Raw genomic sequence first — 27,385 nt, 5'->3', positions numbered from 1 at the left:
GGTTGCAGGGTCTCCCATATAAAAGTTCGGAAACAAGCGTTGTACTTTTCCTTCGTTAACCAGATGAAGACGACGGTTCGAGAGGCAAACTTTGCCAATTTCAAGCCTGTCTCTTCCCAGACAGCACTCCCTTTTTTCTGAAAAGAGACTTATGCTGCTGGTCCGTCTGGGATAATGAGAACACTCGCATTGAGTCCGGATTGCGTCGTTTTTCATCGGCATATCCGGAATTTGGTCAGAGTCACAATTCCTCGACTGTCTGTGCGATCTCTTTCCCTGTACATAGTCTCCAGTAACGTACATGCTGTACTAGATAAGGGTAAGGCTCTTCGCAGTGTTCGGGGGTCTTGCACCTCGGTTATGAACCTCCAGCCCGATCGCGTGACAATATTTTCACATCGATAAATGTGCCATTGCACGGCCGCCCTATAAGTCCCCAACGAATCTTCGCTTTCAGCTTTCGATGCCTCCAAACCACCACGGTGCGACGATCACCCAGCAGGCAACCGAGCATGTCCCAGTTGAGGGTCCAGTGGTTGACCATGCAATATCCGTCGCTGTCTCAATAGTCGAGCAAGCTATCGGCTTCCTAGACATTCTTGGGACTGACGAGAGGCTCACGTATCCATCACAAGCCATTCCTGGTGGGACAATCGGTAAACACATAAGGCATGTTGCTGACCATTACAATTTACTTCTTAAGGTGAATATGCACCTCGGGACCCTGGCGTTTCTTCTCCTCACGCTGTCTATTGTTACTTCATGAATAGGCTGTTGTTGAAGGGAAGCTGAACGATTTATCTTATGACACTCGGTCCCGCAACACACCCGTCGAAACTTCGATTAGCAGAGCTCGGGAGGAGCTTCTAGGACTTATAGATCGGTTAAAGAACGTGGTCCCAACCGTACCACTTGATGAGCCGGTAACTTTACATGCTGTCACACCCTTCCCTGCCGTGATGCAGACCACGTTTGGACGGGAGGTAGGTACTCACCCACGTTCTTTCCAGTATTTCAAATTCAGCGTTGGTTTACCGATTCCCCAACAATAGCTGTGGTTCACTTCGCTTCATGCCATTCACCATTGGTCCATGATTCGCGTGATTGCTGCCGAACAGGTAAGCATTGATTGTGCTGTGGCCCCCACTGTGCGACTGATTTCATACCTTTATGACGCAGGGCATCGCCTCCGACGACCCATTTGGAGTAGCCCCTTCGACTCTTGAGAGTAGGAAAGGTAGTGAAGGTCAAGACCTCATGAAATCGAAAATATGACCCTCTATAATGCTGGTTATTACCCCTGCTCAACTTCCACTGATGTTGACTGCTCGAGTGCATTGTTCCAGAATACCAATCATCTGACCCGGATAATATTCGACTACACGTCGTAAGATACAGTGAGAGGTTCTCAGTGAATGCATCATGATTCCTCAAAAGCAAGCTCTTGTTGCCGCAATTCCTCGACTTGGACCTCCAGCGATGCATTTGCCAGTTCCAATTGAATGACATTAGAGACTAGCTCTGTCCATCTATTCTCTAACGAGTTAAGAGTCTTTCCGAATTGAAGCTGTGCGAAAGTATTAGACTCGGTTGTGGAACGGGGACAACAGGAACAAACCTGACTATTCTTTCTCTCTCGATTAATCTCCGTAACCCTTTCTCGTGCTCTTTCGAGATCAGCCTCAATAGCTTTAGCATCGGCTTCTAACATGTAGTTATGGAGCCTCCAAGCATTCGAGCCATAGTTTTGCAATAGACTGAGGGTTTCCAATCTGCAAACCAATCAAAGTCAATCTCTTGAATCGTAAAGAGCACATACATGAACCCACCTCGATCTTTGATGTTCCTGCTGTGCGTAAGCGTTATTTAGTGCCTCAGTCCACTCGTCTTCCGATACATCTGGTTTGGACGGAGCGGACAAACTATATCTGTCAGAATCCAGAGCATGCAATGGTTCCCTCTTCGAGACTCGTTCCAGTTCCGCAGCTAGGAGTGCATTATTCTGACAGATAAATAAGGTGAGCTAAAGCACCTTCATAGCATAGGAATTTACAGACAGCGAAAAGCTTGATCTCCGGTGGTATGCGGTGATCGTCTGGGTTTTTGGGCACTCTCTTCAATTCCCTCGCAATTTCGGCATCGACCTTAGCTTTGAGCTCTGGATTGTCGATATCTACATCAATGTAAGGGAGCGAATCGGGAATCGAGTCGGTCATTTCGGGGTAAGAAGGATTGGGGCTTGCGGGGAGTCAGCGTCTATTCTCGAATTTGAATAAGAGGGCAAGCGCCAACGGAAGTTCCCGATCACTACGGCCATACTCCCGATGTCCGCATTCATGCGTTCACTGGTACGGGCGCGTATCGTGCGTCCATTGAGGGGTGCAAGGCCATTTTTGGTTCGAGGAATTGTCTCTACGCCATCGGGATTAGGTTAGTATTCACCTACGAGCCATTGTTTACTTCTCAGATGTGTCGCAGCATCGGCCAGCCCGTTTAGTGAGCCTGTGGGCTTAGACGGGAAAGAGAAGTACGAAGCACTAGCTGCCCCCCTGCATGAATATGGATCATATCTTCTGCAAATCATGCCCAAATACATCCAACAGTTCAGTGTTCTTCAGGACGAGCTCACGCTTTACATCGGGCCAAATGCTGTTGTACCTGTTCTCTCATTCCTCCGTGACCACTCCCAATGCCAGTTTTCCTCTGTGATGGATATTTCTGGTGCCGATTATCCCACTCGGAGTAAACGGTTCGAGGTGGTGTACCATCTCCTTAGCATTCGCTTTGGTTCCCGTATTCGTGTCAAGACGTACGCGGACGAAGTCTCACCTGTGCAGAGCGCAACTAGTGTCTATAGAGGCGCTGATTGGTGAGCTTCCATCTCTACAGGCATCATTCAAAGCCATCAATGCCAATTTTAACGTGGGAAGGTATGAGCGCGAAGTTTGGGATTTATTTGGCGTTTATTTCGAGGGACATCCCGATCTGTACGTTGCGTCAAAGACAGTCATGCATGGTGACAGCTGCTTACCCCATTTCTGGTTGCCAGACGGAGGATTCTAACTGATTACGGTAGCGTCCGCCTTGGCGTTTCCGTTTAGGCAATGTAGTCTCATCACTCCTTTCAGGTTTCGAGGGGCATCCCCTGCGGAAGGACTTTCCCTTGACGGTGAGTCCCCTTTATCGTCGTCATCAGAGTGCGGTTCTCAGTCATTTATCAGGGTTACACTGAGGTTCGCTATGATGAGGAAAAAAAGCGGGTCACATACGAGCCGCTGCAGCTTGCGCAGGCATTCCGGTATGCAATTTGATCCCAGACGTTCACACGCGGTCTCACACATTTCGTCTTCCACAGCAATTTCGAGGCCAGCAGTCCGTGGGAAATGATTGGGGAAGGCAAGAACGCTCGACCCGAGGCTTTCAAAGTCCCTCTTCCAAACCCATCGGAACCAGAGAAGAAATAAGAGAATATTGTGTATTTACCTCATAAATGGCTCGTGGAACTTTTAAGCATGCAGTGGTTGCCCCTTTGCACCTCTCGTTATTGGCGTTTTTGAGATTCGATTAATCAACAGTAATTCCCACTTCTGTAAGATCCAATTCACGGAATTACGATGCGCCTGCACTTGGTTCATTCGTTGTGAATTGGCACCCGGCGCTTCTGCGCTGTGTTGAGTTTTGATTCCGGTGTCACTTTCATCCTAACTGCAACACAAAGTGCGAGTAGAGTCCTCAGGTCGGATTCTATAGAACAGGTTTGCCCTAACACGCTCATGGAAGATCGGTGTTTGGAAGGCTTACTTAGTGATGCTTTTAATCCTCGCAGCTGATGGAAGATGATTCCCCCGTAGTTCTTGGGTCAGAGTCGACACTTTTGCCCCAGGCCTCGCAGCACGTCCCTCCGGCGGTATCTGGTCCCCGGATTGAGCGGTCGGAGGGGCATGCGCCTGAGAGAGTTACTCCTGAGTCTGAAAATGCTCCTGCCTCTGGTGGTTCGATCTCCGCGCTCACTAATGACCAACCCCAAACTGGAATGCTTACGCTGACGACACAGTGCCTAGCTTCGGGCGCGCCTGCTGATTTGAGTACTGGCGTGAATGGTGCCTCTGCCACCCACCCACCTCACTTTGACCAGCCTGATGTCGCTAATCCTGCATTCTCTGCCACCAATGGAGCCTTACCGGCGCCGGCCCACCAGGAACCTGTTCATTCACCAACATACACCGCTCCAACGAAACGCTTCACGGCAGTCAATGTGAATCGCAAATTTCTCGAGAAAACTAACTCCACGACATCATCTTCCACTGCCCAAAGCAATAAACCCAATGCATTGGGGCCGACCCGTGGGTCATCTGTATTCTTATTTCGTATTGTCACTTATTTTCGGTGCATTCAGCTCGAATATCTACTCCGCCGCAGCCTCCGACACACTCTAAACTTGTCACCGCGAAGCTCACTTCCGCTGGCCATTCATCACAAGTCGCTACGGGTTGGAACAAGGCTTCCGGACTTGCAGCGCCAACACCACAGTTTCCTAATGGTGGTGCGACTAGCGATCCAGCTACCACTCAAATTGTGACTGCAACCTCAAAAAATGGCTTGCTACCCCCTGGAGGAACTGCCATCTCATTACCGAAATCCTCTAAGAATGGCTCTGGTACATCGAAAGTATGGGGGAACGCGAGTCAATCTACAAGAACAACGATGTCAACTCCTGCGGCATCAGATTTCCCTACTGCAGCTGAGGCATCCTCAAGTATGTCTATGATTTAGTGACCGACTTACAGTGATCGTTGAGCCTTTTGCAGATCGGAAGTCGAAACTTGCCCATCAGCCTTCTCTAGCAGTCCAGGTTACTCACACCCCTCCTTTAGCTTCTTCAATACAACAAGCAGAGGCCTCGGCGGATGCATTCCGCGGACTACATTTGGATCCAAACGCGCATCATTGGGATGAAGTGTGTAGATTTTGGTTGTTTCTTCCTAACGAACCCCGGCTTAATCCCAATTATAGATGGGAGATGAAGACGGAGATGACTTTCTGGCCGAAGTGATCGAGTTTGGGGATGGTACTCAATACACCATCAAGGCAGATCCCCAAGTGCAAAGTGTGGATGTCTCTGATTCGACGGTTGAGGGCCAAGTAGACAATGCTCCCGTCAGTAAAGAAGAGCGATTCGGAGAGGACTTTGATCGCAGTTGGCCGAGGAACCAAGGAGCTACTGCCACCTCTTCCGTGGCTCCAGCATCCCGGTCCCCTCGATATCCAATCCTCGAGATTCTTCCTCGTCCAACTGATGGACGTACGCTGTTCAATGAACACTCGAACCGTCTGGAGCCTTCAAAGCCCGTCAAGTTGGACACTCGTGATGCCTTACCTACTTCGCAGACACCCGGACTTACTCGGCGCCCCTCAGTCAATGGTTATGGGAAGATGCAATCGGTTTCGAATATCGCCGAACCCCAGCTTTATGGTCGAGATCCTCCCCACACCAATATTAGCGCTCCACAAAAGCTAGTCGGTCATAGAGCACTCAGCACGGGAACTTCCCAGCCCACGAGCAGTAGGACTGGTCAAATGTCGGATTCTCGATCTCCTCAGGTTGTGGCATCCCCACTACCCCCCCAACCTTCGCGAACACCCTCACGAGTTGACCCGTAAGTGCCTTTGGATTTGGCCTAACCATCCAACGTGAACAATAACATCCTGTCAGTATTAAAGATATAGGTGCCTCACAAGTCACCCCTGCGACACAAGCAGATGAGCACACGTTGGCCCGTGATCAACCGGATAGCAATAATGTCCGAATTGGCTCTCCTTCACAACATGCAAGGTCTCGTCGGGCGTCCCATGGCATCATCGACCCGCCCGCAGTTCCGGCATTCCACTCTGCTTCGCACATTCGTCAAGTTTCAGGAACAAACGTCGGAGCTGTTTCATCAGAGCCTGGTTTATCAGTTGCGAGCCCCCTCCAAGGGTCTCAACCCCTTGCTCTGAAGACAATTACCCAAACGGACATTGCTGTGTTCAGTAAAGAGTCAATGCAGTCCGCAGCCGAGAGGGCCAGGGAGCGACGTAGGCTGGAGGAGGAAGAGAGAGAGAAGGAAAAGGGACGTGCTCGAAAGAAGGCGGAGTCCATTGCTGCCCTTATGGAAGGAACTGTCCAGTCTGCGACCGCAAAACCAACTCCTTCAGTCACCCAGGCACACGTAGATCTGCCTCCAGCTGTCTTGAAACCAACACTGCGGTCCGAGAACCACATTTCTTCAACAGCCACTGGTACTGAAGGGCCAGTTTGGAGAACGAGGTCACGAGCCGGATCGCAAAGAAACGAGAAGAACAAGTTCCCTCCTCAGCACACCTTCAAGCCGCTGTCCCCGGCCAAGGAAAACGTTGCACCTGCTCTCCTGCCTAGTCCAGATAAGTTGGATGAAGTGTCCCAATTACCTGATTCGGAAATTATTGCACCCACGCCAAGAGCAACCTTATCTCCAATATCGCAATCTGCAACTGTCCCTACAGAAGGGATTAAGGAAACTTGGCAGTCAACACCGGGCGCAGCACCAGCGCCTCGTCCTGCGACCTTTAATGTTGCTGATGTTACTGCGGCTTTCTACGTGGCTGATGATGAACATGTTGAAACAATCGACTTCTCAGATCTGTCCAGGTTGGCTGATTCCGACGAAAATGTTCCATTCCCCGTGCCTGCAGCTTCAAGCCCAACCCCTGCAGCTGCTCCGATAGGTGCTTCGCATCTCGTCTATGGCTTGTCTACTGCAGCTGGTCATGAAGCAAACCAAATTCATCCAAACACCATCGATAATGGGGCTGACTCAAATTTGACAGATACGCCCGCTTCTGACATCCGTTCTCCTCGAGTCTCTTTACGGAAAGCCGAACTATCTCAGGCCCAAGAGACGCATCATCCGCTTCCACAGCCGGCGCAGCCCGTATTTCATGTGTTCGGTCGTCATCCTGGACCACAATTGCCTGCGACAAGATTTCAGTTTAAAGAGGCTCCTATGGCGGCACTGGACGACGTTATGCTCCGTATTAAGGGCGCTTTAATCACCATGCACCCTGGAGAAACGACAGTGAATGGTGCTCACAATTTAGACGATGAAGCGTACCGTGCGTCACGTCTCGCAGAGATCCACGCGGCACATCCTCACACCTCAGCTGAGCGCGAGAACTTTACCCAGAGCCAAATTCCACGCCCTTCAACTCCACAGCATACGAAACCGAGAGTGCGTTTAAAGGCTTTGAATCGCCGCCCCACACAGCTCCCCATTAGCACGCGCTTGCTGCATTTGTGGAAACTTCCTCCTAAGCCCGTACGGTGGGATATCTTGTCTTGGGATCCACCAGTCGCTAATATGTCACGGCGGTCGCTTTCCCTGGAGGAAGTTCTCTTCCCACGAAACGACCAGACGGTGGTCGTCGCTTTACCCATACGGAAAGCAATGGGTGGTGATGGACAGCAAATGCACCCTTTCGCGCCTTCGCCAGTGCCAGCAGCACGCGTCCAATTGCCTTCTGGCGCTCCGGCGTCCTTTAAGCCGTTTCCGCAATTGGAAGCTCCGCAGAAGTCTCTTGGTACCGTAAACCCCACAAGCAAATCCCCTCCGCCAAGTTCCCCTGATCGAGGTGCATCGCTGTCTCTCCCGAAAATGGACAAGTCGTCGTCCACGCTATCTGATAACTCGCAATCTGGGTCCAGCAGAATCAAAGTTACACCTAAACTTCCGTTGGGCACTGATGTTGCATTTTACAAACCGCCATCAACTTCCACAGCAGTGGCGTCTTCAAACGTTCGATTCTTTGTGAACAGCGAAGTTGATGAAGCTATCACGTCGCCTCTGCTAGAGAGCACTTTTGCGACGGCTACACCCATTTCAAACGATGTGAACAATGAAAAGGTACACCTTTCTGTATTGATGCATGCTGGGTTCGTGTGCTCAATGTTGGGTATAGGCAATGTCGACTCCGCCGTCACGAGTCTCTACACCTCCCCCGTCGGCGCAGGTCCCAACAGCCTGGGCCAAGTCACCCATCGTGTACTCAGTGAATGCGTCATCCAGCATGGTGGTCCCTGGGTCGGACAGGATCAAGTCCTTATGGGATATCTCAAAGGATGGAAATGCGATAACGACCGAAAACTCCCTGAAAGGTATTGCTGATGATTACCCGCCGGTACTCCCGACTTCGGAGCAGGAAATGAAATCCGATGGCGATGATTCTGTTAAAGAGACTAAATCATCGGGTGGAAATTCTCCAGCTCCCCCAGCATCACGACGCTTCCCAAGGGTGTCGGTTCAGGATGTCACTCGTGCTTTCCAACAAGTGCCTCAATCCACATCGCCAACTGCAGAAACCCCTCCACCAACTGAGGCATCCTCCGCACAGACATCTCGGACAACACCGTCCCAGACGCCCAATCCGTATTTGGCTGCATCTCAGTCGTCGTATGGCGCGTATCACATGCCTCAAACACCTTCTATGATGTATTCAACCCCTTACAGTCCATCTCTAGTGGCACGTCCAATTGCAACTGATGCGTCACAGCAATCCATGTGGATGCCTCCCCAAACTTACCGTGCCTCCCCGTCGCCGTATCCTTCAGTTGTCTCTTATGTAGCCCCAGCAGGGTACCAGCCGATGGTCCCCACGGCATCAAAGGCGGCTACAATGGTGAATGCTGGTCGGGGGAGAGGACTTGCTACTCCTCATATGATGGGTTCTGTTTCACCTTCTACCGCCAACGCATACTCCCCTTCACCTGTGCATCAGCACCCCTATCCGAGTAGGGGACCAATGACTCCCACGCAGATGGGCTATCCACCATCTCCGGTTTCCAGATATGGAGTACCCCTGCCGCTTGGACGGGGAGCAATGCATCGGCCGCCTGGCAGCTATGATCCTTATACTCCTGTACCCCCACAAAATCTCCGCCCTTCATGGTAGTTGATTTATAGTGCTCCATCTCTACTTGTTTGGTCGATTGTCTTGTTCGCAGCTATCATTAAGTCGATTATATAGTTGGAAGTCATACATATACCTTATGTATACTGTTTCTTGAATACTACGAAGAGCCGCATATTGTGGGTCCTAAGCGCTTACTCATAGAAAAGAAGGGAGTGAAATTTCTTCGGACAAGAGATAATTACGTTTATTCAACCCCAATCCCTTCCATTCCGAAGTCTCAGTCGCCAGGCAAGAGATCTTCGTGTGCTTGCCTTCAGATGTCCCTTTACGGTTTTCTCAACTTCCGGCCCCTTGGCAGCACCAAAGTCCATGGCCAGGGTCAGGATTCGGCCCAACAGGACATTCTGAGATCGAACTGTCTTGCCGAGCTGGATGAACGGCTCCTCAATCAGATGTTCCATGTCCGACTCCACCCCCACCTCCTCTTGAGACTCTTCCGGCTCCAACTGTGCCTGTCCCAGCAAAGAACTCTCATGCTCTATCCAACCAGCATCACCTGTCCAGTTCTTATGCTGATGAGGATGTAGCCTGGGTGGAGACTGATGGGCATGGATCAAGGGAACACTGTATGTCAAAATAGGCAGCTTAACAACCATTTCCAATTTCCTTCCTGGGCTTAGGGGAAGAAATGCACCAGGCACTGGAGGGTGGTGGTCATATGACTGCTGGTGATGGACATCATCCATGACATACACTCTCCCAGTACAGGCCTTGATGTTTGCCAATGCATAATTGGGACTAGGAGAGGCATGGTGCTGGCTAATGGCTGGCAAATATGGCTGGGACAAGGCTGATAATGAAGTTTTCATGACCCATTGAGCAAGGCACCTGGAGGATTGAGCTGGTTTTGGAAGGACAAAGCCAGGCAAATCATCCACACTGATGCATTGGGCTGGCTGAGCAGAGGGACATGGGGAGGGAAGCAATGATGGGCATGGAATGGAGGAAGGTAGACAGATTGGCAGTGGTTTCAACAAAGAAGTTGACTGGGAAAAGGTGGGAGTGGTACAATTGAGCTCCTTCCACATGGACCAGCCTCATGATCCAATATTTGTGGCCTAGATACTGATTGCAATGAAAGGTGGGACATCTCATCCTCATCAAGTTCAAATGCTGCCCAATTGGACCTATGCCATTTTTTCTGACTGATGTCTTTCAACCTAATTGGATGCATTGAAGGTGGGAAATGTGGCTCTACCAACTTGAATGATTGTATGGGGGGCCCAAAATCAGGGAGTGGTTGATCCACCAATTGACCTGGTGATGTCAAGGTGCCTAGCTGCTTCAAACTGATCACATCAGAATGAACCTCCTCAACATGGTACTCCAATTGTGTAACAGAACCACTGCAACCTGATTGTTATGAGTATCAGAATTCGGTGCCACCCCTCGAACATACCCATGAATGGACACTCCCAAGGCTGGGACACAATGTGTTCTGATAGCATGTGGTCATAGAGCATAGCCCCAGTGTCAAATCGAAGTACTGAACTACATTCACCCCAATAGCAGCGATACCGTGGATCCGGCTGTATTTTCCCAATCAGAATATGAGTCATGGATGGCGCAAAAAATGCTGACGGAAGTCTGTAGAGTATGATGCTTCATGTGACGGTGAAGCATCTGCCGAGAAGGGAAAATACGAGAACAGTGGCCCCAAAGACATTTGTGTGGTTTATGAGCCCGTTCAGCGATAGACCGGAGAGCGTGCTGAGATGAAAACAGTTGACAACGCTGAATGCATTCCATTGTGGATGGAAGAACAAGATTTGGCTGCATTCATACACAGAGGGAAAGGTGCAAGCCGTAAACGCCCCTTTGGAATGCAGTTCGCGGCCTAATAGAGCACAAGGACAATGATACGCCGCTTAGGCAGGAGTTATTGGCGGAAAATTGGAAGCAGGGAAGAAGCGCCTCGGCAGCAACAGGGGTAAATACGTATTCCCTGGTGTGTTCCTCTACCATTCCTTATTATCCGGATATCGTCACGATGCAGGGTGGCGACGTTCCAGCTTCTTTGCTGGCGAGGGGGCGCGCGGCATATCGCAATCTTTTCCGTGCAGGACGTGTAGCGTTTAAAGGCCTGACTTCTTAAACTCTCACATGGCAGTAGGACTCCCCCACTCATTTGCCAATTTCATTAGGTGACCCTAGCGTGCTCCTCGGTAAACTCATTGAAGACTCATACCACCACTTCAGCTGATCGCTTTACACAGCTTTTCGCCAAAGAGCTAGAGACGAGTTCATTGCCGGACGTCCCATCCAGAACGCAGCTCTGTACGAAAAGAAGATTAGATTCGCGAACGAATGCGCTTGTGTTGTAAGGCGAAACATTGTCCAAGCCACAAATGATGCGGAAGACGAGCACCTGTGGAGTAAGTCCAATATATATTCCTGTCCCCTTACTGCTCACTTGTTGAATACAGGAATTCGATGGAGAGACGGCGTTGAACTGGGGGACAATGAAACTATTAAGAGACCCTTGCGCCAGACGAATGACCCCTGCGAGCATGCCAAGTAAGCACGCCTTTCGTCGCTTCTTCACCTTTCACTTACGTGCTGTATCATAATATATTATTTTTGAAGGTAACATATCTTTACCCTCCTGTACCAATCCAATCCAAATATCCGTTTAGCCTAGATAGCACGCGCAGCCAACGAATCGATTCATTGAACAATATTCGCCCAGTGACATTGAAGCAACTTCTCAATGCTCACAGGGAACGCAAAATTCCTCAGCTGTATGAAACAGACATCGAAGAGTCATTCGTGAGGGGTGAGGCGTAGGAGTTTAATGCGTGAATGCCTCATTTAAACATCACTTCGTTCTAAGGCAGCGGTCCCGGAGGCCAGGCCATCAATAAAACCCGTTCTAATGTGAGCAAGGCACCAGATCCACTGAATTGGGTGGGAAAAGAATGCGTTCCTCTGTGCTAGGTCGCCCTGCTCCACAAACCGACAGGGATTCGAGTAACCTGCCAAGAAACGCGCTCACTGGAGACAAATAGAAAACTAGCCAGACGATTGCTTCAAGAACGGGTACGTGCTCTACAGTCGCCGCATGGAGACGTCTATATGATGTTGTGGCGCAGCTTGATCAGATGTACAACCCCGGTCTCAGTCAGGAACAGATCAAATGGGCCAGAGAGCGTGAGCGAAAAAGGCGGAGAGCCAAGAAGACACGAAGGAAAAACAGAGCGTCTTGAGTCCGACACCTTTTCATGGAGCGCTTAAATCTGATGGTTATACGCACATTGGGGCATTGATGCGTGTTCGTCAACCACAAACCATTGAAGTGCATGTCCCCACAAGTACACCACATACGCATTGACTTGATATATCTGGTGCAACTCGCCTTCAGTTTGGGGATAAGGTTGAAGATCACGGAAGCACAGAATCGAGTTTTAGTGAAATAATGTCCATCATGAATATTGATCTACATGCATCCAATGGCCGGGGCCTTCATACGGCACTTTTCGCAATCGGCCCTGGGACCCATGGTCATTCGTGTTTTGCGGTTTAGGGTGGGAATAGCAGATTGTGCAGTAACTGGGATCCTGTTGTCGTCGTATGAGCTCGTGAATGCGATTAAAGGGGTTTCTCCGGGTTGAAGACATTGAGGATGCACGGCAGACGATGGAGCGTCATGGCGTATGAAATTGGGAGGTGAACGAATCCCCGCCGGAGTATCCTGAATCGGGGCAGACCCTATTGGGCAAAAAGGGATATAAAGACTCTGCAAACGCGTACCAACTTGACGCGCGGGACGGCAATATGTCGACGTCAATTCGTCAGAAGCCATCTTAGTCGTATTCTTAATTGAGCGCAGTGGTAGTGGAATTCAAGAAAGTACTCACGTCCATTACATCTGGGCTTTGCGATGGCTGGCTACATGGATGGGCTGTCACGGGAGGACTTTGACTTCGAGAGCTGCAGTTTGAGCTGGAACTCCCAATACGGAGGCGTTTTACATCAGGACTGGAGTCATCAGAACTTTCGCGGTCCTTCACAAATGATTGGCAGTCAGCATTGAGCAATAAAGGTCGTCCCTAATCCACGTACGAAGCCAAAATTCTATTCTCAATTCGATTATGTGACGCGCTTCAGCATGAATCACACACCTGCTGTACGTGCTCTGATGGGAGCCATTCCGGAGATCGTGCCCGCTTCCTACTGGCGTACGAGATGCTCCTGTACGCGCCGCGAGGGCTTGTGCATGGTGGGGAGTCCATTGAAACATCCATAATTATTCTAGGTTATAAGATGTTGTGGCCGTCACGGATCCAATTTTTACTGACTGGGGTCCTCTTCAGACATCCACATCGCCGAACGACCAACATTCTCGGACAACCTGCAGCTTCTCATGGCATCTGCAAGCAATGGAACCAGCACTAATGGTCACACGGACGCTGGTCCAAGCAGGAAAGCGGCCTCTTCTTCATCAGGCGAAAGAGCTAGCGCCAGTTCCTTGCTAGACAACGGCGCTTTCACCGCTTTCCAGTTGAGTTAACTTTACAGCATCCATATCTCTTCTCATTTATAATGATCCCTTTACTGGTTCAGAGCAACTCAGCAAGAGCATGACGCCTCCATTGTTGCGCACATCTATCAGTCAGGCTTTCAACAAGGCGTGAGTACTTATTCACATTCCCGCACCTGCCTCGCTGACTTTTCTGCCCAAGAACTATGCCGATATCCAACTTGTGGGGTTCCTCCTACTATAGACGCTCCGCAGGACTAATTCCGTGTCCGGCCCCACTAGATTGTCCTGAACCGATCGTACCGTCTCCACTGCCTAATCTTGTCACGTTCACCATACCTCGACCACTTGATACGATCAACACCAACCAAGCAGATTTACATACCACTCGAACAATTTCCTCATATTACTGAAGAGGTAAGCGTCGCCAACGTTGTCAGCGAATTCCTGATCAAGCGACGTCGCATCGTAAGGCTTTTGCGATAGCCCTCGGATACCTGTATGCCAGTGCTTCTATGAACCTTGTAACTCCTGCCAACGCGCGGTCTGTCCTTGCAACGGCTTGTCTTCTGGGCGGCATGGAGGAGCTGTGCGCACACGCTTACGAACTGTGCAAAACCACGATTACCCTTGAAAATGCACACAATTGGGTCGAGTTTCTGTCGACCATACCGTTCTCTTCTGCGCCCTCTTCTCCAAGATCAGCATCTCCCCTTCCAACGCCAAACGAGAACGGTATCCCCCACAATCACCACTTCCAGAATGGGTACACACAATGGTCGGGATATACCCAGCATCCGCCTGCACCTCCCCCATCGGCGATATTTGGACCCTATGCAGAACGTCTACGGGGAGATGTGTTCCACTTCCTCGTTGTTGCACTTCCAGGGCAGTTGGCAGCTGCTGGGTCGAACGTGTCGGAAGTTTTGGTAAATGTCTACTCACAACTTCCTTTCGAGTATTTCAAGGCAGCTATAGAATCCCCTGAATTTCCTATTGGTGTGTGACCAAAACTCAATTTCCTCAAGGACAAAGTTTGATCCTATATCGCTGACTTTCAGGTAATGACCACCAACGTTTCCAGTTCGCCAAGGCTGCGTTGGCGATCCGGAAACAAGGCATTGCGCGTGATGCGGAAGGTATTTTAATCGGTGCCCAATTTCTGATGTCCTTGCATTCAGCTTTCTTTCTGCAGAATCTGTTGTGTTGGCGTTCGGAGGACGAGATCAAGGGCAGAGTAATGTCCACATCACTCGGAGGATGGCTAAGCGACGCCTCTTCAAGGTTGGCCAATAGGCCGACTTGTTCGATCTTGTCTACATTCTCAGTGACCAACTAAAAAGTAAACTGCCGTGTGCGACACTGCATCTCATGTATACTTTTGCCACAATTTTCTCAAATCACACATGCATCACTTGTTTTTCTTCGACACGCATGTATTATCCGAACAGGTTGATGATACGAAGGGATCGTCCACGCTATTCATTTTCCTGCCCACACATGATTGCCTACGCATCAAGCATTAGCTGAGAAATTGCGAATACTTCCCCGGAATTGTGAGGTTGGGATATGGGGTTCAGTACAGAGCAGACGAAGTTCTGGGCTGGGCAAAATTGCAGCACAGCTGCATGCGAGGTTCCTTTCGCCAGTTTGGGCCTCAGCCCTGGCCAATCCAATGCAGTTAAGCGATTCATGCATCTTTCCCCATCACAAGAACGGAGGCAACTACATAAGCGCCCGCAGACCTAACCTTCCACCATCTGTAAGCAGCGCGTCTCTCCTCATCTACTGCTTTCGACTTGGACATCATCCCAACCTGGGCGCTGGCGCGCTACAAATCCCCAGAGCGCTCTGCTTCGGCCTAACACCGGGAACGCCATTCGACGTCATGTCAGACCAGGATCCTCTCAGCGGACCTGGGCCGTGGGAGTTATCGTCATCGGCGCTTATTTACACGCCTGTCTTGAACTCAAATGAAGTTTCGAACATCTACGTGGTACCCGAGCAAGAGGGTACATCCCCTAGTAGCACAGGCTCTACACCAGCCATAGTCTTTAATGGAAACTTGCTATTTTGGACCAGTAGGTCTCCCTAAACCCTAGCCTCAGACCCGTTGGCCCCGTGGCGGACATGAGTCCACGCTGCGAGCGCCGCAATCGACCCAGAACACTCACATTAATCTGGTTCTTCCCAGGTAGCGACCCTCGTGAAACGGCAATCTGGGGCAAGGAAGTTGTATACGATACCAACCAAGGATTCCATATCCAAAGGAAAATCGAATACTCAATAACTACTCCTGCGGGATACTCGGTGCAAACAAAATCGTTTATTCGACCAGGTCATGATGGGCCTTCTGCTGAGTAAGTCCTTTAACCTCGGCAATGCGACTAGGAGTATATGAGCCTATAGATCATTCCACTACCTCGGAGCGGTACTGATTATTGATCTTGACGCAGATTTTGGTGGGCAAGCCTTACACAACTTGGATTATGTGTGTCCAATGACACCCAAATCCCAATGGCTCATTTCCTCCGCGAGGGGTCAACATCAGAGTAGGCAAAATGCCTCACCCCCCCAGCATTCTCCGCACTCATGCATCTGGATTTTTATTCGACAGCTGCTCACGATTCTACATCCCTGGGGATGGACGTTGCTTCGAGTGGTGCCGCAGCACACTCCAGCCGCTAACTTTCGCCGTAAGATGGGTGCTCATCCTGTTCGCTCTTAATCTGAACCTTGGACTTCTCTTTCTGTTTTTATCGAAATAGTTATACGAAGTCCCCTCTGGGAAGGCTTGTGCCGAATTCATAGGCGGCCCTTTTGAAACTGATGATCTATACCGTACGCAGTAGCCTTATCCCTTCACTCAATACTGATCTCCAGATAGCGTACATGCAATACCACTGGTCGCATGACGACACTCTCCTTTTATTTGCCGTCATCAGCATAACAATTCGTCGGTGGATGGACCTTCATAAGGCATGATACCGATGCGATTAGTGATTTAAGATGAAAGGCTACAGCTGCAAACGACATCCAACGAAGTATGTTATTAGGTGACAAGATCGTATGGGTCATCCGGGTAAGTCATGAGGGAATACGTCAACGTCCCAAGAGAACGGAGATGGAGATTATAACAGACAAAGATCGTGTGTAGTGTCGGGTCAGCCCAACAGATTTAAGGCGAAACAACACAGAAAAGGATGGGGGGGTCGGGGATTCTACTGAATCTTATATAACTAAATTTGGTGACTTGAAGGTGGCGAGCCGGAATTGTCTGGGCCCGGATGTCGAGATAACTGCAAGGGAAACCCAGGCGATGATTGGGGTGTGGGTGAGTGTGGCACTACGTTGAAGGACCCGGCATCGATGCCCCGCGACATACTCTCTATCAGCTTCTCAATCTCGGCTGCGGAACTGAAAAACACCTGTAAAGCGAAGTTATGGCATATCATCACGCATGACGAGGGGGATTACGTACCTTTGTTTCAGGGCGAGGATCCGCTGTTCGAGAGGGGGGCAAAACTCTGCGCCTGGAAATATACGAACTGTTACTTTCCTTGGAAGGCATCCTTTTGTGTTCCTTGAAGAAAAGCTGCACGGGATCATTGAAGTCACCTGATCGAACTGAAGAAATTTGGCTTCTATGTCGCGGGTCCCTCTCGGTGAATGATTGAGTGTCATCGAAAGTGTCTTCGAGGTCCCAATCATCATCGGCGCCTGCGCGGAGACCATCCACTACAGACCAGACCACTTGGCCATTGGAATACTCGACTAACTGCAGAGCCTGACCAGGCCCTGCGGCAGGCTCCAGGGGATCCATTTTTGGCTTGAGCTGATGTGAAAGGGAGGGGTTGGTAGAGGTAGGAGCTAACGAGGAGAAAGAAAAGGACGATGTAGGATTGCCATTGCTATTGCGCGCATCATGCCTGGATAAATACACTTAGAACTAGAAAAAATTAGGCAGCGACCAACTCACGTAGCAGACTGGTTGGAAACTCGACGAGAGGCTGTGACTTGTGAGTCACGCGGGAGTGACGATGGGAGGGAGGGAACAGGTGGCGAGACTTCCACGGAACGATGACGTACGGACCGTGACGGTGGTGGTGTTGGTGCACGGTCAGATATCGATCGACCAGACTGCGTTGACGTTGAACTTGCGGACCGATTGTGACGGTTTTGCTTCAGAGACGATTTACGAGCCACCACATTTTGGAGATCTGGGGATAGAGCTGGTTTACTTTCTTGTGGGATATAAATAGTGCGGCGAACCACAACAGGCGTCGCGTCCTGCGCTGAGTTATGAGGCCCTATATTGGCACCTGCTGTAGTCGATTTTGTAGTAGAGGACTGAGAGTCAGGCATCTTCCGGGATGCGAGTGTAGAGTCGTTCGGCGAGGCAGCGGATACAGGATCGCCGGGATCAGGTGGTGGCGTCGCTTTCCTCATTGACCTCTGAGTAGCGATTGAGCCAGACCTTGAGAGAAAATCGTTCAACACATCCTGAGACAGGCCCAAAATTGCACCTGCTTGCATAAAATGGTGCAAAGCAGCTTCGTCCTGGGGAGGGGATGTTGGTCTTGGGTCATCCACAATTGTGGGGTGCTGCTGGACGGGGATAGCTGCTGAGACTTCATTCGTCCTGGCGGAAGCCATAGGATTTGGACGGTTGGAAATGGAGTCCGGAACAATACGGCTTGGCATAATCCGCTCCAAACTTGAATCTTGAAGGGAAGGCTCTGACGGTGACATGGATTCAGATGTCTTAACAAGTTCGCGCCCGGTTGCAAGGCCCACATCCTTCCTGCCTTTCATTATCCGCGACATAAACCCTTTCAGACCAGAGCGAGGACTGGCAGAAACTGGAGGCAAAGTCTGAACTTGTGCGAGTGACGCAGTGACAGAAAGTGATTGAGGGGTCTTCAAAAGTTGGTTGACGTGTGAGATAGAACTTGAAAATTTGTGCGCAGGCAGGGAGCCACTGGCATCTGTCCATGGTGTTACCTCATCGCCATTGGGTGCCTTGCTGCGCAAAGACCCTCGCAGTCGCTTGAAACTGAATTTGGACAAGGACGAGCTTGGCGAACCATTGGTTAAAGAAACCATCGATGGGGACATGATCGGCACGGCATCCACGCTGGTTGTAGACGATACAAGAAGGGGATTCGAAATCTTAGACGTATTGATCCGCTTCGTAGGCCGTCGACGCGCCAAATTGTAGTCTTCGGCGACATTAAGTGCAGAAGGCGACTTCAAAGCTGCTGTTGCAGCAGCTGCCCGACGTTCTACATCAATAATCAACTGTGTTTGTGGCTTTTCCACAGCCACCGACATCTGATTCTCGGGTGGCGACGGTGAAGGAGAGAGTGATGGAGAGGAGAAATTTTCCGACGCTTTATTTTTCGGCCTAACGTCCTGAAGGAGTACCGTGTCGTCATCTACCTTGTCTAAAGTCTCCGCCGTTGCAGCGCGCCGCGCAGCATCGCCGAATAACGCATCGGTGAGCTCCCGCTGCTTCTGAAATCCTGTGTCGGTCGTGGACACCGACGCGGGCGAAAAATCAGGAGAAAGTGGAATCCGAGAAACTGGTTCCTGAGAAGCAGGTGGAGGAGTCGAAGATGGAGAGCCCCCTATTCTGTCCATCACAGACCTCAGCAGCGCATTTTGTTTCGAGGCATGGTCAGAAGCAGGAGTGGGCGAGCGCTCGGTTGATTTGAATAAGTCGGGGGTACGCGATTTCATCGACGGCGGAGCAGGCGAAGGAGTAGTTCTACTCGGGGGCCTATAGGTCTGAGCATTGGCGTTTGAGGGAACGGTTCAGTTATTTAGTGGGTTTGATGGTGAATAGAGAACATACAATGATATCCTTGGTTGGGTCCTCCTGCAGGATGGTTGGGCTGACCGGGGGGTGGGCTGACGCCGGGACAGCAGGATCAGGTGCTAGAGTCAGGGTTCGCCCTGAAAAGGGGGTCAACGCAGGTGTTGACACTAGTGGCGGCGTGGTTTGCTTCACAGATGACGAGCGGCTGGAGTCGGTGCGCGAACCCAGCCCTGCTTCAACAAGCCTTTGGTGAATGGCGGTTATGTCTGCTGCACGAAGGCCTGCCAGTTTCTCAAGGACTTCCTCAGAATCATCGGAGTTAACTAATGTCGGATCCGAATCTTCCAAATCGTCCTTTGCAAGAGTGTCCAGCTCGTAAAGCTTCTTGAAATTAACAGGGTCATTCCCTTCCCCAGAGTGGAAGCTGGAACCAGCAGAAATGAGCGAAGAATGAGAAGAGTTAAGGAGGGGCGAAAGGACCAGGTTGCGTTGAAAAGGAAGTCCACTTGGTGATAACGACCTCGTGTCCTCATTCTCGCTCGGCCTCCTAAATTTGTCACCCTGAAAGAAGGCGCTAGACGCTGAGGAGCTTGGGGTGTGGCTGTAATGTCCACCCGTCCCCGTTCCCTTCATAGCAGGACTCACAGGCCTTGATGTAGATACAATGACCTTGTCTCCTGCAGGGGAACGGGTTGGGGAGCACAAAGAAACAGGAGTCACGTTATGTTCTCGGAGAGAAGCTAACACAGCAGCGGTGGCATTCATACCTGCACCTCGGCTGGTATCGACATCCCGTTGCGTCGGGAAGCCATTCCAACCGGATCCTGGTAGAGCCGGCGAGGATAACGACTGAGTAGGATCGAGTGATTTTCCCCTCTCATTAGAGAAGCCATTTGGAGATGCATCCCCAGCACCCCGATGTTGACTAGACATATCAAACATAGCAGACGGTGCAGTTCCTTGGGCTGCAGTCCGTGGTGAGCTTCGCAGGTCATTCATTGATCCATTGATGCGCGGCGAGCTGCTTGGGAAGGAAGATAATGAGTGATTGCCCGATCGCACTGAGGGCAGGTTGTGCGGAATAGCAGATACTGAAGTGTGAGGATTCCGGTCCCTCGAGCCGAAGTAGGGTGTAGTCGGAGTGACAGTTTCACTCGTGACCGTTGACGATATATTTTGAGATGATCCAGTGTTGGACCGCTGACGGGGGTAGGTATAGCTTCGGCTGGGAGAGTTTACTCCGCCTTTTGAGGTTCGTAAAGGCGATATGGGACTCGACGCCCGAGGTGTCGTGGTGTTGGAAAAGGTGGGAAACTCTTCAACGTCCGAGTCGCGATCGCGTATCGGTGTGATAGGACGGTGCATACCGGGTATGTAGCCTGGGACACGAGCCTCGGTGTTTGGGACTGGAGAGGCACTGTTCATACGTTGATGTCGCGGAGAGTTCGCTATCGGCGAAACGGCGCTTGACCGAGTTCCATCAGCCACATAGTTGGGAGAGGCGTCAATGGCAGTAGCCTAACGTGGTGAGGACAGGCACGAAACATACTATTGATGGAGACTTACGACATTTTCAGAGCCGCTCTTCACCGCGGACGCAGTGGATTGAAAGGGGGCTAAGACTGTATCATCATCATCGAATTCAGGTATCTCCGGCGACTCTTTCCCTTCTTGTAATGCACCCATTTCTCGCTCGAGATCACGAAGAGCTTGAGCCAAAGCTAAGGAAGCGCGTCGAACGAGTCCGGGAGTAACTGGCCGCTCAGGTTTTAGACGGCTATTTCCGACAATGAACGGGTCTGCGGGATCCGTTACTGCTCTGGGTGACACGTTCGGAGTAGGTAAGACAAGAGCCATGGAGTGCTTGTTCGAGTCTTGTGGGGACTCGGAAGTGCGTTCCTGGATGTTACGTACGCGTGGTGGAGTTACTGGACCAGACGCTGCTCCGGCCCTGGCGTTCCTGTTAGAACGCACCACTGTTCTAAGGTATTCCTCCTCTCGAAGTCGGTTTGTTGATGCGAAAAGATTGTTATCGGAAAGTTTCCGCCCCCCGAGCTGCGAGGACGAAAATGACGATTGGGGATATAACGAGGGCGAGCGCGGTCCGTCAGAATCCGCAAAATAAGAAGAAGACCCGTCAGGATTTGTCGTGGAAGACTGTGAAGCCGAAAGAGACGCGTCGGTGCTGGCATTAGAGGTGGAAGAACGCATGTGCTCCAGCGCTTCAATCATCATGTCCTCCTCCTCCTCGGTGATGTGATTGGCGAGCCCACGCAACCTCTGCTCAGCAAGCCTGCTTCGCACTTGGGCCGGGGATAAAGGTTCCCCACTAGAATTACGAAGAATGGTGAAGCGACGCGATAAACTTTGTTGAAAGGAGTAAGTTCAAGGTCTCGTTAGTCCAGTATCTCTGGCTCCCAAGCAAATTGACGAAGGGATAAGTACCTAGGCAAGATTAAGGACGTACGAAAATCGGAGGCCGGAGGTAGAGTTGGTGGAGGTGCACGAGCTTGAGGTGACGCTGGGACTGGTGCACCAGGCACTGCAGCTGAACGCTTTGTCTCTGACTTTCGCCTGTCCCAGAAGAGAAAATAAGAGAAGATAAAGGGTCACAACGTGTTCACAGCGATTGAGTGCCTTCCTGCGCCGCATTGCAATGAACCTCCGGACCAACTCACCTAAAACGGTGCATTCTTGTCAAACGCGGTTTCGGCTAATGATCCCGTTACAGAATATTACTCAGAGGCACTAGGATGTAAAAGATGTGATACGCAGGGTCGCATTCGGAAGATGAAGCGGGCTTGGGAGATTGTTCGTGTCTGCCTCAAGGCAGGGCCAGCTTTCGGAGCACGTGAACTCCATGAAAACATCCAAATTGATTCCGTTGAGCTTTAGGCGCGAGCCAGAGCCACTCACCGCTTACCCGTGATCCAATCAATAAAAAATAATGTCCTGGGGTTACCATCCAACCTACCTAGATTTCGGGCGTTTGACTGCGTGCACTGGTGCACTGAGAGAAAATATGGTTGGGAAAATGGAGAGGGGCCCGAGAAGCTCTGGCATACGCGTGACCGGATTTTCGATCAGCATGTCCAGCCCAATCAGCCAGGATCCAGGCCCAATAGGGCCTCGATTTTGCGTTGCCATACATACCCTAAGGGGTCCCCTACTATGGGGGCCCCCAACCAATCTAAATCAGTAACTACATGGTGCAGAGGTGGCCCCTTGGGGTCCCCTCTACTTTAGTAGAGGCTGGGATCCTGCCTAGGGGTCCCCCAATGTTGATAATCAGCGATGTCCACCATGTAAACAGTAGAGGAATGAACCAGTGAATTGTGAATCCTCAACGCTTTGTATAATACATTATCGCGTTCATCTTGTCAGTGAGAAACCGTTTATGTGCAGATTATAAAAATTTACAAAGCAAACAGTTGATCCACCTGTACATTCCCCCTCACACCGGAATGAGACGAACACCACTGTAGCACAACTTCAACACTGCTCCGACGGCATAATAAATCACTTATCATTTTCCTAAACCTCCTGTTATATGGCCACCCCCCCGACTGACAATTCTTCCCATGCAACGAAGCAAATGGGAAGATCACGTAGGATTCAGCGTCAGTTTCAACGTAATACAGCGTGCAGGTAATCATCTACCTCTAGAAGGACAAGATACAGATTTAATGCGTGTACATTACAAGGAGTGTCCTGGGATTTCGGAGAGATAATGCTTCTACATCGCAAGTAGTCCATCTTGAGTCTAGTAAGAAACAAATGAAAATGTACAGCTTGTAACATACGCTTTGTCTCCATATCAAACCTCTGGTATTGATGATGTACCTGGTGCGAGGGATGTGTCAATAGTTGGACCATCCGGCTTGAGGATATCGTCAATGGGCGCAGCTGTTTCTCTAACACTACAGCTAATTTGGTACACCCGTTCAGAGGGTAGTGGAACAGGTCCTGCAGGCGGCGTATCAGTTCCCCTGCTGCTAGGAGGAGGTAAAGGGGACCCAGCGGCTGAAGGCCCAGCAGAGGTTGAAGATATCCGTAATGTCATGTACTCTTCAATTGTCATCTGGCGCGAGACAGATAGAGGAGGTGTGTTGGGTCGAGAATCATTGGAATGGGATAGTGTGTGTTGGAATAATGCCGAGGGCGGTGCCCTGGAGGTTGGGAAGGAGCTGAGTGATGAGGGACGTAGAGGAGCCAGAGAGAGAGAGCTTGGGAGGTCGAGGTTAGATGTGTTTGTGTTTGTGGTGGTGCTTACATTCGATGCGCTAGAAGCATTGTAAGCTGGGGCAGACAATGGCGATTCCTCGAACACGCGGGTGTAGCCGAGATAGGAGGGATATCGGGGGACTGGAGGCGGAGCTATTGAAGCGGACGGGGGATCATAGATAGTTCGATCCAATCGTGGTAATTGGAGATTGGTTGGTGGTGGGGGGGTGTAGGAAGAGGCGAAAGATGAGGCACCGTAGTCCTCGGCGTTCCAAAAACTGGAAGATATGGGAAGTGAGACGGGCCGGGGTATTTGACCAGGGCTTGTGGGCCTGGCCCGCCGCCAGCCTGGAGGTGTGGAATCATCTTCAGGTAAATGCTGGGCGGGTCGAGGCACGGACGTCCCCGAGAATAGTGCATAAGCGCTTTCCTCAGCGGCTGAAGGGATTGTTGCAGGTACGTCCTGAGCGATGATCGAGGAAAGTCGGGATGGTGCGGTGGATCGAGAAGAACGAGAGACAAGCTCGGGAGCAGGAGAAACCGATCCTCGTTTCCTCTTTCCTTCGGCGGCTGGTGTGCCCTCCTTTGAATCGACACGTCGGGAAGGGGTTCCTTTCCGCTCTCTCTTCTCAGCTTCCTTCCATGCCTCCTCCAACTTCGCTTTCCTGGCTTCTTCGGCTTTCTCCGCCTCCAGTGCTGCAGCCCTGGCAATCCTCAGTTGCCGCTCTTCCTCCTCGTCTATCGCCAGCAGTTCCGAGAGATACTCCGGATAACGTTCGCACAGCGGACGCCACTTCCTCCCCGAGTCCTCAGCAAGCGGGGTGGCTGTGCCCGCCACAAAATCATCCGACGGAGGGTTTGAAAATGCTGGACCGGCATTTATGCGAATCTTAGCGTTACCAAATAGCGAAATGAACGGATAGTAACCAAGCGTCCCATCATCGAAGAAATTCTCCCTTTCCTTGAACGCAGGGGTTCGGCTCCCTGTAACACGTTCTTGCTCCTGACGCAGCTGTAGAAACGAGTAGAGGTCACTGAATGCCACACCCTGATCCTCCCCGTTGATGAAAAGGTTGATAGCCGAACCTTTCAAAGTGGGGATGGGACGCATGGGTTCCACTTTGGGTGCTGGCGCCGGCACTGGTTTTGACCCTGGCCTTTTCCTCGTGAGGCCATTCAATGGACTATTTTTAACGAGAGGGCCACTTTTGGTAGGAGGGGGGGGAAGTCCACCATTTGCTGAGGTTTTGAGCGGGTTGGTCGATTCCATCAGAGCAATCATCTCTTTGGAGGGAAGGTATTCAGACGATTCAAAGTACGATTGTCCTTTGTATTGAATAGGTGTCCGCTTAGGGACGACACGGGCTGGATCGAGAGGATCATTGGAATTTGCCTTCCGATGTTTAGGCAGGGATATGTATAACCCAAGGATATCACCGGTTTGGTAAGGCTTCCCATATGGTCGGGTTCTCGATAAATGTATTTTTTCACCAGTTTTATCGCGAAAGCCGTACGAGTATCCATCAAGACCTGCAGGGCCATTCAGAGAAGACTCGCGGCGACCCCAACCGACGCGCACATGTGAAGATGTGGAAGGGTCGTGTGAGCCAGTTGATCCATCACACTTGAGTATCTCAATCTCAAAGTACCATTGGCCTTCCCTTATGGGGACGTTCAAACGCGCGCTTCGGAACCCTTTATGGCCCATAAGAGACAGACCATCCTCAGAGACACGTACAAAGGGACTTCGATCTTCCCAACTAACGCGCACGATCCCGGTGGGCGGGGACTCGGACGTACGGTAGTAAGGAAGCTCTCCTTTCCCAGCTGATGGATTGTATGTAGGAGACACCTTTGAAGGAATGTACCGATAGTTCCGACCCGCCGGGACGTCCTGCGTCGTAAAGAATCCAGGCTCAGTAGTAGGGGAAAAAACTGGCGCTCTAGCAATAGCGTTGAGCGGCGGTATGCTTTCTGCTTTAAATTCTGAGGATAACTGCAAGTTGGAGGACGCTGCCAATGGCGAGGATGAACGAGGGGCCGACGCTTCGAACAGAGAAGACGCCTTCCGCTTTTTTTGAACTACCAACTGAGTTTCGCTTGACTCTTCTAGCGATTGAAGGTATCCCGTTGTCCCGGCAGTCTCGTGTGGCACGGATAACATGACCGCCTCCATCACTTTCCGAGGCGCTAAGATGGCGATGCAACTGGCCTGGTTTGATTTGCTTCCGTGGACATCCCATTCCATCAATACCAACGATGACAGCAGTGAGGAGAATACAAAAGGTGTTGTGCAGATCGGGGCGTCCTGGCCCGTTCACTTACGTGCCATTCCGGCATTACTGTGTCTTTTAGGAACTCAGTGAGCTGAATAACAAGCCCATTCCCGTTAGGAGCCGCTTAGATGCTTGACTCCAATTCTACCGCTCACTTTAATGCCTTTTAGGGCGTGTCCATTGACTACGAGGAAGACAACATTTTGTCGTGGAAAGTGTCCATGAAGGGGCCAGTTCGTGTCTCCAGCGTGTTCGGCGCCTTTCTTCGATCTCAGACTCACTATAGCCGGACAGCCCATACAAAGGCGGAAAATTCACGTTGGACGTAAAGTTTGACACCACGTTCCCATTCAAGGCCCCTGAGGTAACGTGCGATCTGGGCCCCCATGCGGCAGGGCTGCGTGTGATTCACTCCATTGATTTCAGGTAAAATTCCTCACCAAAGTTTATCATCCGGGAATAAACGAAGAGGGTGCGATCTGCCTCCCCATGCTCAAGGATGAAGTGAGAATCATCATTCTTTGGCCTCGTTCTCTGGGTCCTTATTTTTGACTAAAGTGGAAACCTGCAATTACTATGTCCAAAGGTCTGGAGTTGATATGCTGCTCTTCTTTATGTCTCCTCACACGTTTCAGTCCTCACTACGATACTTGACAAACTTGGCCATCCGAGCCCCGATGATCCGTTCAATCCTGATATCGCTGCTGTGAGTTTACACACTTGTACCGGAGAATCGGATCCTCACGTCGAGGGTCTGGCCCTACAGGAACTCAAAGAAAATGAAAGCAAATTCAAGGCTACAGCGAAGGAGTGGACAAAAAAGTAGGTCCTTTTCCGCGTTTTCACTGGCAGACACTGAGCTACTGTCCCAAGATATGCATGATGGCTGCAATGCCATGCAATTGCCGTCCAGAACTCATCATTTTTGTATCACTTATTCTTCCTTGAATGTATAAACCATCTCGCGAGCCATCTGTAGAATAATCGATAAAATTGTTGATGATAGGATTGACGTCGAGCCAAATTCAATTAAAATTTTAAGCCTGGGGTATTATCCAACATGGTTCTAACAATATCTGACCTCATTAACTGTTGGGGGGTTTTTAAAAAACAAACAAACAATTTGCGTTTAAAAACGTTATACAGTAACAGAGTGCTCGCTTCGCTCGATTGGCTCTGCGCCACGCAAGATAGAGAAGTTTACAAGAAAGGAGAGGCAGGCCAGATCGCGTTGCATACAAGGGGAAGCGCTCCGTTTTGCGGACGAACCGGGTGGTGTGCAGAAGGATCTTCAGGTGAGAGAGCAATTTGGGACGGATTTATCATTGGCGGAGGCTAGGAGGGTAGCCCTCTTGAGTTTTTGGCGCTAGCGGCAGAAACGACGGCAGGTGAATAGAGAATGCTCTAGCAATTCAGGCTCTGAACATAGAGAGGAATTGGGCGAGTCCACGTGTCTAGATAGGCGTGTAAACTACATGCGCGGATCGTAGCCGGAAGAGGATGGGGGATGTGCCCCTTAGTAGGGGCGCAGTGATAAATCTACGAGATTTTTGCTTATCACGGACACGGCAGTGGAACACCGAGCTTGTGGTGGAGGGC

At 50.7% G+C, this 27,385-nt stretch overlaps 13 protein-coding genes across 13 annotated transcripts; 8 read left to right on the top strand and 5 right to left on the bottom strand.

Annotated features, from left to right (window-relative positions):
- The first annotated feature begins 53 nt into the window (after positions 1–53).
- On the top strand, positions 54–1,367 carry EI90DRAFT_3153595 (uncharacterized protein). The gene is made up of 4 exons (XM_039065873.1): positions 54–703; positions 771–983; positions 1,053–1,118; positions 1,180–1,367. Exons 1-4 carry the CDS (start codon positions 464–466, stop codon positions 1,273–1,275), a joined length of 615 nt encoding a protein of 204 aa, XP_038918033.1. The 5' UTR covers positions 54–463; the 3' UTR covers positions 1,276–1,367.
- On the bottom strand, positions 1,349–2,287 carry EI90DRAFT_3051710 (breast carcinoma amplified sequence 2). The gene is made up of 4 exons (XM_039059870.1): positions 2,058–2,287; positions 1,830–2,002; positions 1,619–1,772; positions 1,349–1,567 (listed from the first exon to the last, which is right to left on the bottom strand). The coding sequence occupies exons 1-4, from the start codon at positions 2,214–2,216 to the stop codon at positions 1,421–1,423; spliced, it is 633 nt and encodes a 210-aa protein (XP_038918032.1). The 5' UTR covers positions 2,217–2,287; the 3' UTR covers positions 1,349–1,420.
- A 4-nt stretch (positions 2,288–2,291) lies between these two features.
- EI90DRAFT_3280343 (F420H2 dehydrogenase) lies at positions 2,292–3,464 on the top strand (the record flags this gene model as incomplete). Its single annotated transcript, XM_039066756.1, has 7 exons — positions 2,292–2,430; positions 2,479–2,869; positions 2,931–2,987; positions 3,050–3,072; positions 3,129–3,169; positions 3,222–3,298; positions 3,356–3,464. The coding sequence occupies exons 1-7, from the start codon at positions 2,325–2,327 to the stop codon at positions 3,462–3,464; spliced, it is 804 nt and encodes a 267-aa protein (XP_038918031.1). The 5' UTR covers positions 2,292–2,324.
- Positions 3,465–4,033: 569 nt separating this feature from the next.
- On the top strand, positions 4,034–5,088 carry EI90DRAFT_2915832 (uncharacterized protein; the record flags this gene model as incomplete). The annotated part of the gene is made up of 4 exons (XM_039054563.1): positions 4,034–4,343; positions 4,397–4,756; positions 4,809–4,961; positions 5,021–5,088. Coding segments are annotated over 4 exons (891 nt in total), but the record flags the coding sequence as incomplete, so codon positions are not given.
- Positions 5,089–5,675: 587 nt separating this feature from the next.
- Positions 5,676–8,466, top strand: EI90DRAFT_532982 (uncharacterized protein). The gene has a single exon (XM_039067744.1). It carries the CDS (start codon positions 6,042–6,044, stop codon positions 8,178–8,180), a length of 2,139 nt encoding a protein of 712 aa, XP_038918029.1. The 5' UTR covers positions 5,676–6,041; the 3' UTR covers positions 8,181–8,466.
- A 603-nt stretch (positions 8,467–9,069) lies between these two features.
- Positions 9,070–10,373, bottom strand: EI90DRAFT_532092 (uncharacterized protein). Its single transcript, XM_039067742.1, has one exon. The coding sequence runs from the start codon at positions 10,011–10,013 to the stop codon at positions 9,174–9,176; it is 840 nt and encodes a 279-aa protein (XP_038918028.1). The 5' UTR covers positions 10,014–10,373; the 3' UTR covers positions 9,070–9,173.
- EI90DRAFT_533207 (uncharacterized protein) lies at positions 10,121–10,965 on the bottom strand. The gene is made up of 4 exons (XM_039067745.1): positions 10,567–10,965; positions 10,385–10,514; positions 10,188–10,331; positions 10,121–10,137 (listed from the first exon to the last, which is right to left on the bottom strand). The coding sequence occupies exons 1-3, from the start codon at positions 10,762–10,764 to the stop codon at positions 10,279–10,281; spliced, it is 381 nt and encodes a 126-aa protein (XP_038918027.1). The 5' UTR covers positions 10,765–10,965; the 3' UTR covers positions 10,121–10,137; positions 10,188–10,278.
- EI90DRAFT_2994213 (RF-1 domain-containing protein) lies at positions 10,928–12,554 on the top strand. The gene is made up of 8 exons (XM_039056160.1): positions 10,928–11,066; positions 11,130–11,150; positions 11,202–11,360; positions 11,412–11,502; positions 11,622–11,761; positions 11,819–11,862; positions 11,923–12,024; positions 12,078–12,554. Exons 1-8 carry the CDS (start codon positions 10,976–10,978, stop codon positions 12,189–12,191), a joined length of 762 nt encoding a protein of 253 aa, XP_038918026.1. The 5' UTR covers positions 10,928–10,975; the 3' UTR covers positions 12,192–12,554.
- Positions 12,555–13,348: 794 nt separating this feature from the next.
- Positions 13,349–14,761, top strand: EI90DRAFT_3121610 (uncharacterized protein; the record flags this gene model as incomplete). The annotated part of the gene is made up of 7 exons (XM_039063418.1): positions 13,349–13,485; positions 13,549–13,615; positions 13,668–13,688; positions 13,748–13,882; positions 13,939–14,464; positions 14,527–14,604; positions 14,661–14,761. The coding sequence occupies 7 exons, from the start codon at positions 13,349–13,351 to the stop codon at positions 14,759–14,761; spliced, it is 1,065 nt and encodes a 354-aa protein (XP_038918025.1).
- Positions 14,762–15,353: 592 nt separating this feature from the next.
- On the top strand, positions 15,354–16,450 carry EI90DRAFT_3015277 (uncharacterized protein; the record flags this gene model as incomplete). The annotated part of the gene is made up of 6 exons (XM_039056881.1): positions 15,354–15,546; positions 15,660–15,825; positions 15,922–16,017; positions 16,083–16,161; positions 16,234–16,306; positions 16,353–16,450. 6 exons carry the CDS (start codon positions 15,354–15,356, stop codon positions 16,448–16,450), a joined length of 705 nt encoding a protein of 234 aa, XP_038918024.1.
- A 254-nt stretch (positions 16,451–16,704) lies between these two features.
- On the bottom strand, positions 16,705–21,978 carry EI90DRAFT_3121608 (uncharacterized protein; the record flags this gene model as incomplete). Its single annotated transcript, XM_039063417.1, has 7 exons — positions 16,705–16,893; positions 16,947–17,394; positions 17,445–19,255; positions 19,323–20,804; positions 20,853–21,651; positions 21,732–21,860; positions 21,965–21,978. 7 exons carry the CDS (start codon positions 21,976–21,978, stop codon positions 16,705–16,707), a joined length of 4,872 nt encoding a protein of 1,623 aa, XP_038918023.1.
- An 849-nt stretch (positions 21,979–22,827) lies between these two features.
- Positions 22,828–25,796, bottom strand: EI90DRAFT_3051697 (uncharacterized protein). Its single transcript, XM_039059869.1, has one exon. The coding sequence runs from the start codon at positions 25,756–25,758 to the stop codon at positions 23,104–23,106; it is 2,655 nt and encodes an 884-aa protein (XP_038918022.1). The 5' UTR covers positions 25,759–25,796; the 3' UTR covers positions 22,828–23,103.
- On the top strand, positions 25,770–26,612 carry EI90DRAFT_3145135 (UBC-like protein; the record flags this gene model as incomplete). The annotated part of the gene is made up of 8 exons (XM_039065240.1): positions 25,770–25,796; positions 25,866–25,898; positions 25,957–26,019; positions 26,073–26,150; positions 26,213–26,290; positions 26,345–26,372; positions 26,422–26,492; positions 26,553–26,612. 8 exons carry the CDS (start codon positions 25,770–25,772, stop codon positions 26,610–26,612), a joined length of 438 nt encoding a protein of 145 aa, XP_038918021.1.
- Positions 26,613–27,385: the final 773 nt, after the last annotated feature.

Source organism: Cantharellus anzutake (assembly GCF_015039405.1).
Source record: "Cantharellus anzutake strain C23 chromosome Unknown EI90scaffold_16, whole genome shotgun sequence".
In the NCBI taxonomy this organism is placed as follows: domain Eukaryota; kingdom Fungi; phylum Basidiomycota; class Agaricomycetes; order Cantharellales; family Hydnaceae; genus Cantharellus; species Cantharellus anzutake.
Note: the sequence above shows the minus strand (reverse complement) of the source record. Positions and strands in the feature narration are given on the sequence as shown.